Here is a 10,890-nt window from a genome sequence, read left to right as displayed (position 1 = left end):
AATTTTTATGACCTCTAAGAGCCATTACAAACAAGACTAAAATAACAGACATATTTTTGCTCTCAAAATTTTACAGTAAATATCAAGCTTATAGGTGTCGGTAACCATTTTATTTTTCTTCAAAGCAAGCAGCTCTGCCGCAAAAAAATTAAAAAAAACAAATTTACAGCAAAAAGAAAAGAAATAAATATAAACATATTGGAGACTAAGACTGAAGATACCCTATATACGTGCATTACGCCATTGTTTCCTTCACGGGAAAGGAAATAATGCGTATTTAGAAAATGCAAGCGACTCAAACTGCATGCCATTGAGAGCAGAATTCTGCTTGTGGCATGTTCTTATATAATTCTTATTTATTTATGCTCACAAGCGCCACCAACCGGTGTATGTGCGAAGTTCATATTCTTTATCAATATACATGACGAAACAATTAAAGGTGGTCTCATTTGTACAACAACCAAAAATCATATGGTGCAATCTGTCATCTTGTCATCAAGCTCATCGTACTTTTGCCAAAAACACGCAAAGACATTTACGTGCGTGTGTGTATACGTGTGCGTACATGAGCGGGGAATGTGCGAAAAAGAAGATAACAACAAAGAGAATGCAAACAAAAATCTGTCATCTTAATACCGCCAAACCTAGCCAGCTGTTAATGGCTGTTCGCGTGAGACCACCTTTTTAAATCCGCCTTGATCTCTTTATAATTTATCTATGCCCATTATTGGTATTTGTCAACATATGTTTGGTAGCGAAAATATCATTAGAGCTGCGTCCCGGCTTTATATCGTTGTTTTTATTAAATTTTTTTGCAATTGCTACGTATAAGCTATTTACCGATTTCAAAACCAGATACCACCCTGTATTGTATGTGTGTACAATTTGTTTCTTTGTCAACGCAATGCAATACGTTTTACACTATTTAAAAGCAGGGATATTTATAACCGAACATCAACTGGTACCCGATTACAGAATTTATCGATACCTTACCTCAAGTCCATTAACACAGGGAGGTTATCATTCATAGTCTTGTATTTTTCTATGTGTGGTATAAGTTTTAAGTGAAAATACTGAGGATTATTATAGAATCAAGGTAATTCTTATTGCCGATTGGCTTCATTTTGTCTTCAACTTGTGTAATAACATGCAATTTATATATCCTATCTTTTGTTTTTGTGAATTTGAATGAAAAACATTAACACCTGCATTTGCGAAAATCCACCTTCTATCGTACAACACAACGTTTTTGGCTGACGAATCTATTTTAACAACAACGACAACAACAACACGCATGTAAATGTTATTTACCGGGTGGTAAACGTTGGGTTGGTCTTCGTCTCTTTCTCTTAATATATGACCATCATTATGCTGTTGCTGCTTGTGGTGGTGCTAATTAAAAACCGGGTTATTTAATAATGACTGACTCCACTGTTTACATTGTTGGGGCGTTTTTTTGTCTATGCTGTCTGTTGAACATGACATTTTCTTGCCTGACGTCCGTCTTACAGTCATTTGAACCCACGCACTAACTTACGGCTACGACGTCTACACTTTAATATTCTGCGTGTTCACATTGAAACGAACAATTAAGTGGAGGAACGTCGTTCTGGCAGACACAACAGCTTAACCCAGTGATTGATATTTGACTCACCACCGCCACTACTCTCACTTATCGTCGTCATCATCATCATCAATAGTATCGTTGAACATTATGGCCAACATTTTGGAAAATCAATTGGCTGCTGTTGCTTCAGTTATTGAAAAGCAATTGGACGATCAATTGGATCGTTTGGATAACTTAGATACCGATGACTTGAAGGTTATTCGAGAACAACGCATACGAGAAATGAAAGAATTAAACCAAAAGAAACAGGAATGGCTGCAAAATGTAAGTACTCAAGGATATCTATAGAAAGGCTCTAGTTTTACGTTAAGTGAATCATAATCCATACAATGTGACTCATATGGTACTCTGTAGGTTGTAATTATATTTAACTGGCTTGCATATTTATTTCGTTATATATGCTATTTTCAAGACAATACATGGCAAACTTAGTTTTATTTAATTCACTTTGGTCACTCCTGTTGAACCAGCTGAATTGGTTTTAAATATAATAATTGTTTGTTCAAAACTGCTGGCTCAACATTTGCAAACTTTGCCTATGTAAATACAAATAGGGAACAGCAGGGGTTTCGTGCATAGTATAGTAATGCGTGCCGTCTGATTTAAGTTTAAGGAAGATGGGGACCTAATAGCAGATTATGATAGTCAATGGCGTAACGATTGCACTTACCAACTGTCATAGGAGATATCAGACAGTTATCTTCCCACGGCAATCCAGAGTAGTTCCGGCTCAATTACGATCCGGAAGATGCATTCGCCTCAGCTTCTACAGACCAAGGATTGAAGATAACGTGTGCAGTGTGTGTGTCCCGATTGTAACCTAAGACCACTGCACCACCAGACCCACTCAATTCAAACCCAGATTCCTCTGGACACAACTCACCTTAGTCACAGAGTTCCTGGATCTAGATTTTCAGTAGAACCAAACAGATGTAATATAGAACAACACAAAACACTGTTACAACAATAACAACAATTGGCTTCTCTTCAGTTGTCGAATAAATCTTTCGCCAAGGAGAAATTTTTTTTTTTGAAATTTGTCTTTCGAAATAAAATTTTGCCTTTTGAGAAAATTTTGAAATTTTGTCTTTATAGAAAACTAGCCGAACCAGGCCCACTCCGCTGCGCCTTCGTTAACTCTCTAATATCTTTTTAGTGTGGGTCACTTTGCCCTGAATGTGGATATCGAATTCGTGCCATTGTAGCATATATCCGCCTATGATGCTGAACGTCTGCGTTCGAATCCCGGCGAGAACATCTGACAAAATTTAAAGCGTTGGTTATCTCCTCTAAATACTGGCGACATTTGCGAGGTACCATGCCATTCATGGTCATGTACAAAATTCTTCCCAAAGAGGCGTTCCGCTATAAAAAAAGGTCCCTTATCATTGAGTCGGAAAACAAAATTTTTACTCCACTCCCAAATGCCCTACTTTTGAGTCCTATATTAACGTATTGGTAAATATTTCCGGTTTAGGGGGTATTTCGGGGGTGGTCACTTGGCCATTCATGCTCTACTTTCAGAAACATTTCATATGATTCCCATAATGACATGATCGGTAAATAAGTTGTGTTTGAGGGTGGGGTGGACCCCAGGGTCTTTGCCCGAAAATTAATATAAATTTCCCGAAAATCAATCAATTTCCACTCCAAATAGCTTTTATATAACAGGGGGTATTTTGGGATGGGGCTCCCCAAAACACATGGCTCTATATTGTATGCCATCAATTTGTGAAAATTTCAAGATAATCGGTTCAACCGTTTTTGAGTCTATACGGAACAAACAAACCGACAAACGAACAAACACAAATTCATTTTTATACCCACCACCGAAGGATGGGGGTATATTCATTTTGTCATTCCGTTTGCAAAACATCGAAATATTACTTTCCGACCCTATAAAGTATATATATTCTTGATCAGCGTAAATATCTAAGACGATCTAGCCATGTCCGTCCGTCTGTCTGTTGAAATCACGCTACAGTCTTTAAAAACAGAGTTATTGAGCTGAAACTTTGCACTGATTCTTTTTTTTTTTTGTCCATAAGCAGGTTATCGGATTATATCTTCATACAGCCCCCATATAGACCAATCCGCCGATTTAGGGTCTTAGGCCTATTAAAGCCACATTTATTATCCGATTTTGCTGAAATTTGGGACCGTGAGTTGTGTTAGGCCCTTCGACATCTTTCTTAAATTTTGCTCAGATCGGTCCAGATTTGGATATAGCTGCCATATAGAACGATCCGCCGATTTTGGGTCCTACGCCCATAAAAGCCACATTTATTGTCCGATTTTGCTTAAAATTAGGACAGTGAGTTGTGTTAGGCCCTTCGACATACTTTTGCAATATGGCACAGATCGGTCTAGATTTGGATATAGCTGCTATATAGACCGATCTCTTGATAATGGTTTTGGGCCCATAAAAGACGCATTTATTGTCCGATGGCGCCGAAATTTGGGACAGTAACTTGTGTTAGGCCCTTCGACATCCTACTTCAATTTGGCCCAGATCGGTACAGATTTTAACACAGCTGCCATATAGACCGACCTCTTGATTTAATGTTTTGGAACCATAAAATACGCATTAATGGTCCGATGTAGCCGAAATTTGGGAAAGTGAGTTATGTTGAGACCCTCGATATATTTCTGCAATTTTGCCTAAATTGATCAAGATTTGCACATAGCTGCCATATAGACCCATCTCTCGATTTAAGGATTTGGGCCCATAAAAGCGCAATTTTTTGTCCGATTTCGCTGAAATTTCGGGCAGTGAGTTGTGTTAGGCCAGTCGACATCCTTCTTCAATTTGGCCCAGATCGGTTCAGATTTGGACCGATCTCTCACTTTAAAGTTTTGGCCCCATACAAGGCAGATTTATAATCCGATTTCGCTCAAATTTGCCACAGTGACTTATGTTAGGCTTTTCGACATCCGTGTCGTATATGGTTCAGATCGATTTATTTTTAGATATAGCTACTAAAAAGACTAATATTTTGTTATACACAATTGAACAATGACTTGTACTTATTAGTATTTGGTCCAAACAGGAACTTATTTCGATATAGCTGTTATAGGGCATAGAATATGCATTTTTTGCCGGATTTTAAAGAAAGGTGGATTACATATATACCCTAGGTGGTGGGTATATAAAGTTCAGCCCGGCCGAACTTAACGCCTTTTTACTTTATATATATTAGATTACTTTAGGATTTTGTCTTTCGAGAAAATGTCTTTGAAATGTTGTCTTTAGATACAATTCCTTTGAAATTTCGTCTTTAGGAAAAATTTCATCTAAATTCCTTTGAAATTCTGCCATCGGAGAAAATTTATAGGTCGATTATGGATTGCAACCCAACTTCAGTTGAGTTGCCAACGCAAAAATTTGTTATAGAAATTTCCATTTCTGCAATGAAATGCATACGAAATTTATTTAGTTTAAGCGTTCAAAACACAAATATTGAATGAGACTGCAAAAAAATCCAAATTTTAAGTAATTTTTTCCATAGTTTTGTCTCCTGGCAACGCAACAATAGTTGTGCAATCATCCATAATCGATAGAACTGGCAAACTGTCGATAATCGCAACATTCGATATTTTCGATAGTTTTAATAATATCAATAGTATCGATACTGCCGTTCTTTTCCCATCTCCTATATTTCAAACGAAAATAAAAAATCAGGAAATCGATTTATATAGAAGCAATATCAATGCACAGACCAAATAAAACTAAGATTAAAAAAGTCAGTTGGAAGTCACGAGAGAAATCATTGTACAAAAAGTTAGTCTAATCGGATGAAAACTGCTCCCTTTTAGGCGCAATACTTCTTGAAGGATACATTTAGTGTCGCATCACTTATTTTTGTTTAATTTTGAAGAAATATTAATCAATATTCAGTCAACAAATTAAATATCGATAGTGCTATCGATATTTTGCCAGCTCTTATAATCGACCTCTTAGTTTAAATCCCATGGCAGCCGGTTGTACGTACCGGATTGACCCGATGGATTTCTTCATCGGCAAGGGCTGCCTCCTCAGTGTTTAACACACTGCTACGACAACAACAACAACCTCTTAGTTTAAGTTTTATTTGAGTTAACATTTTTTAAAAATTTTGTTTTCAGATTTTTTTTTTAAATATTTCTGTTTTTTTGTTTTATATTTTCAACTGATTTTCGTTTTCTTTTTCAGGGCCATGGCGTGTACACAGAACTTGCTGATGAAAAGGAATTTTTTGAAGTATCAAAGAAATCCCCCAACATTGTTTGTCATTTCTATCGTGATTCAACGGAACGCTGTCGCATAGTCGATATGCATTTGAAAATATTGGCAGGTAAACATATCGAGGCGAAATTCTGCAAAGTGAATGCAGAAAAATCTCCTTTTCTAACACAACGTCTACGCATCAAAGTCATACCCACCATTGCCCTGATAAAGGATAGCAAAACAAAAGACTTTATTGTTGGCTTCACCGATTTGGGCAATTGTGATGATTTCTCCACAGACATGCTGGAATGGAGAATAGCCCAGTCGGGGGCAATCGATTACAAGGGTGATTTGATGACACCTCCCGATGTCAAAAAGAAGGCATATATAAATCGTCCAAAGAAAGCAATAAGAGGGGGTTACGACTCAGATGACTCGGACATTGATTTCGATGATTAACAACCTGGCCGCCGTTAATAGTGCAAATTTTAATTTTTTTTGTTTGTTTTTGGTTTTGAAAAAAAAGGAAAAATATTTAAAATATTTAGTATATGGTCTGCCTTATTTGCAGTTCACAAGTGTCTTTAATTTGAGCTTGAGTTCTAAGCAAAGGGAGTTTGTTCTAAATGTTTTTGGAAAAAACATTTAAACTCCCGACTCCTTTAACTATAGTACTGCTTAATATCAAAATGTATTAACCCAAATTTATGTTTACAAAATGCAAAACATACATAAATTGTTATTGATTGGTACATGTATAACCTACCTAACATCCAAAAACATATGATTTCGTTTCCTAACCAAACATTCTATATTTTCTTTAATAGTTTTGGTTTTAACTTTGCTCAAAAAGTATTTCTTTTTTAACCTGCCCCCTTTTTTAAACTTAGTTTTAAATGATTCTGTGTTTTTTGTCTTTTTTTGTTTCTTGTTTCAAATACAAACATTCTCATCTTTGTGTATTATTCGATCTTGCAGAAATTAAATTTTTCTTTTCTTCTTTTTTAGGAAAGTAGCACAAAATTCTTTAAAAAAAAACAAACAAAAAACAATCGATCTTTTCTAGGTTTTAATAATATAACTAACAAAAAAAAGACAATGCATATTTGTAGATTCTAGTATTTTTTTAATACAAACAAAAAAAAAAAACAAAAGAAAAAGAAAAACATACTTAATTCGTAAGCCAACTACACTCATTCTCACAAATAAGCGATTAATATTTTTGAATAGTAATATGAGAAAAACAAAACAAAAAGTAATTCCTATTTTTATAGTATGGTAATATTATGAGCATTTATCATTCACAAATGAACTTTTAACTTTTTGAACAATTATAGGAAAACTGCAAGTAGCAACAACTACTACAATCACAGCAAACAAAACAAATGTGTCTCGTGTTTTCATAATTATTAATAATATTAATTAAATAATTTATTTTTATAATTTTAAATTTAATCATATTTTTTTTAATTAAAATAAAAACAACAAATGCATGAACAATTTTTATGTTTAAAACAGTATACAAATTGTTGTTTTATATTTAGCAAGTAAGAGCGTGCTAAGTTCGGTCGGGCCGTAACTTATATACCCTTCACCATGGATAGCATTTGTCGAGCTCCTTGCGCAGTATCTCTTTTTAGGCAAACACAGAATAATGAATAAGAACAGTTATGGTATTGGAGCTGTATCAAGTTATAGTCCTATTCGGATCATAAATGAATTGAATGCTGAACATTGTAGAAGTCATTGTGTAACATTCCATTCCATTTGGATAAGAATTGCGCCTTGTAGGGGCTCACGGAGCAAAATTGGGAGACCGGTTTATATGGAAGCTGCATCAAGCTATAGATCGATTCAGACCATATTGAACATGTATGTTGAAGGTCATGGAAGAAGCCGTTGTACAAAATTTCTGCAAATCGCCCTCTAGAGGCTCAAGACGTCAAGATGTCAGATCAGCAGCTATATCAGATTATGTACCGATTTGCGCCACACTAAGCACAGTTGTTGGAAAACATAACAAAACACCTCATGCAAAATGTCAACCAAATCGGATGAGAATTGCGCCCTCTAGCGGCTCAAGAAGTCAAGGTTTATATGGCAGCTATACCAGGTTATGAGCCGATTTGAATCATGCTTAGCACAGTTGTTGGAAGTGATACCAAAACACCACGTGAAAAATTATAGCCAAATCGGATAAGAATTGCGCCCTCTAACAGCTGAAGAAATCAAGACCCATGATCGGTTTATATGGCAGCTATATCAGGTTATCAACCGATTTAAACCATACTCAGCACAGTTGTTGGAAGTCATAACAAAACATCTCATGCAAAATTTCAGCTCTAAAAGCTGAAGTAATCAAGACCCATGATCGCAAAATTCAGTATACTAGGGTACTAGGGTAACGTATATGTTGCGAGGTTGCTTTGGCGTATTTTTCTTTTCGCAGAATAAACTGCCAAAAATACCGGTATAGATGTCTCTATGTTGAGGACAGTTCGTTTTTTTTCATAAGTACGCATTCGTTGTTTTTGGCGCTTTTTGTACACGCATCGTGAGGGAGTTTTTTAAACCGATGTATGTGCGCAGAGAAGTTGATTTTTTTTTTGCTTTGGCTGCAGTTTGACAATTTTTTCAGTCTGTGTTCTAATTTCAAATGAAAGTGACATACAAGCAGGTAAGTGCGCAAATATTTGCCAAATGTAAATAATGCAAAATTTTAATGATGAAAAATTTTAATAATTTTTTTGCTCTTTTTTTAGAAGCAATTCCATCGTCTATATAGGACAGAAGAACAATGCAACAGCTTAGAAAAGCGATATATTTCATGAGAAAACGATATTAAAAATTAAGAAATATTTTTTTTATCTGTGCTAAGTATGGTTCAAATCAGTTCATAACCTGGCGCGATTCTGAGCCGATTTGGCTGAAATTTTGCATGAGATGTTTTGTTATGACTTCCAACAACTAGTATCGGTATATAACCTAATATAGCTGCCGATCTGACATCTTGACTTCTTGAGCCCCTAAATCTAAATCTATAGCCATCATGTTTTCGTGTCGAGCGGTACTATGGACCGGAAAGAGCTTGCTTATTGGAACTTGACGAGAATCGCTAACTCCACATCGAATTTGGCTAAGACCAAATGCACCCTACTGACTGACACCAACCAACACCCAACATCTGAAAGCTTAGAAAACCACCTCGAATTGTAATAACTGAAGGGCTTCAACAATAAGAAGTAGCTTAGTACCCTTGAAAATAAAACATAAGTGCGTTGTTAAGGTTTGTGTGTACCCGGCAGGACTAATGACCGGGCATGACATACCTAGGGACCAATAAATTTGAATCGACCATTTCGGTTAAAACACTGGTCATTTCACAGGGTTAAAATATCAGAATTAATTTAAAACAAAAAAAAGAAACAAGTTCGGCCGGGCCGAATTTTATGTAACCTTCACCATGAATAGCATTTGTTGAATTCTGTGCGCGGTATTTCTTTTTAGGCAAACAAAGAATAATGAAAAAGAACTGTTGTGCTATTGGAGCTACATCAAGTTATAGTCTGATCCGTGCCATAAATGAATTGAATGTAGAAGTCATTGTGTCATATTTCAGTGTATTCGGTTAAGAATTGCGCCTTGTAGGGTCTCAAGAAGCAAAATCGGTAGATCGGTTTATATGGGAGCTGTATCAAACTATATATCGATTCAGACCATATTGAACATGTATGTTGGAGGTCATGGAAGAAGCCGTCGTACAAAATTTCTGCCAACATCAATTCTTTTAGTTTTTGGCATTACTTGGCATTGAGGCAGGATTCACTAATAGAAGGTTAGGTCACATGCAAAACACAAAGTGGATAGGCCCCATAAACATCATTAAGGATGTCAAATCTGACGATTGAAAATGTCATCATATAGGAGAAAACGTAAACAAAGAATGAATGTAAAAAGAGAACAAGTTGACATCCTCAATGCCAAGTACTGCCAAATATTAAAAAAAAGTATATCGGCTGATCGCTTGGCTTAACCTTATTCAGTGAATCCTGGCATTGAGGATGTCAACTTGTTCTCTTTTTACATTCATTCTTTGTTTACGTTTTCTCCTATATGATGACATTTTCAATCGACAGATTTGACATTCTAAATGATGTTCATGGGACCTATCCACTTTATGATTTCGCAAGTGGCCTAACCTTCTATTAGTGAATCATAATTCGATATCAGTGTTTTGAACGTTCAGAATGACACCATATGATTTGTGGTTGTTATACAAATGAGACCACCTTTAATAGTTTCGCCATGGTCACTTGCCTAAAAAAGCACTATAATTCTTCACACATTTTTCAACCTTACCTATCCTAGTTAAGAGCGGGGGGAGCATAGTCGTAAAAGACCTGTGTACGTTCTCGGGCCTGAGCCTCCAACTCCGGAGGCATTTCCACCTTTTTACTTTTTAATTTTTGTTTTTTTTGGCTATTTATTTACTCGCATTTGAAAGCAGCTATTTTGGCAGGCTTTCTTTAGAGAGCAAGGTCGTTCCCGTGTATGAAGACGAACTATTAATTGCTACGTTTTTTTCTAGTAGTACATAATGCAAAACACGATTAATTGGTTATTATTATATGTTATCGCATAATTCACCGGATAGGACCAAAATAAAGCACAGCAAATGTACTTTGTTTACAACTGGCCTTACCTTTAATTGATGTACCTTGTAACTGTCATAATGAAAACATACATTACGGCTTGCACTAATTATTCACTTTAGAGCACAGCTGTTTTGTACGCACGGTCTTTGCCCACCACCCCCAAATCCCTTCAGTATATCTAATTGTGCTAAAAACAGCCTTGTTTTTGTTGTTTCTTTTAATGATTGATTACTAGAAAATAATATAAGTGTACAAATTGTTGTTGTTAAACATATTGTTAACATGTGTGTGATAAATTTTGCATTGATAAATAACATCACCCATTACAATTAGACAATAGGTGAGTTTAATACAAGTTTCAAAGCTATGTAACTATAACTTCTGTCTAGACTGTTTGGGAA

General features: G+C 35.8%; 2 protein-coding genes across 7 annotated transcripts in view; both read left to right on the top strand.

The window, feature by feature from the left end:
- Nucleotides 1-987: 987 nt before the first annotated feature.
- LOC106095771 (thioredoxin domain-containing protein 9) lies at nucleotides 988-6,377 on the top strand. The gene is made up of 3 exons (XM_013263095.2): nucleotides 988-1,096; nucleotides 1,512-1,891; nucleotides 5,820-6,377. The coding sequence occupies exons 2-3, from the start codon at nucleotides 1,715-1,717 to the stop codon at nucleotides 6,291-6,293; spliced, it is 651 nt and encodes a 216-aa protein (XP_013118549.1). The 5' UTR covers nucleotides 988-1,096; nucleotides 1,512-1,714; the 3' UTR covers nucleotides 6,294-6,377.
- A 4,317-nt stretch (nucleotides 6,378-10,694) lies between these two features.
- Nucleotides 10,695-10,890, top strand: part of LOC106095789 (oxysterol-binding protein-related protein 8) — a 115,002-nt gene continuing 114,806 nt past the window's right edge. For 2 of the 6 annotated variants that reach the window (XM_013263143.2, XM_013263142.2), the window contains exon 1: nucleotides 10,695-10,829. The gene's annotated coding sequence lies outside the window, so the exon portion shown is untranslated. The remainder of the gene's footprint in view (nucleotides 10,830-10,890) is intronic. The other 4 variants (XM_013263144.2, XM_013263146.2, XM_013263148.2 and 1 more) reach the window with 4 other exon arrangements.

The sequence above is a fragment of the Stomoxys calcitrans genome, chromosome 2 (assembly GCF_963082655.1).
Source record: "Stomoxys calcitrans chromosome 2, idStoCalc2.1, whole genome shotgun sequence".
NCBI lineage: Eukaryota > Metazoa > Arthropoda > Insecta > Diptera > Muscidae > Stomoxys > Stomoxys calcitrans.
The sequence above is the reverse complement of the archived record's forward strand: the minus strand, read 5'-3'. Positions and strand labels throughout refer to the sequence as shown.

What these genes read in the sequence shown, in the direction of transcription:
- LOC106095771 (XM_013263095.2), top strand. Translation starts at nt 1,715, where the DNA reads ATGGCCAACATTTTGGAAAATCAATTGGCTGCTGTTGCTTCAGTTATT. An exon ending in AACAGGAATGGCTGCAAAAT is followed by an intron (nt 1,892 to 5,819) that starts GTAAGTACTCAA and finishes TTTCTTTTTCAG; the next exon opens with GGCCATGGCGTGTACACAGA.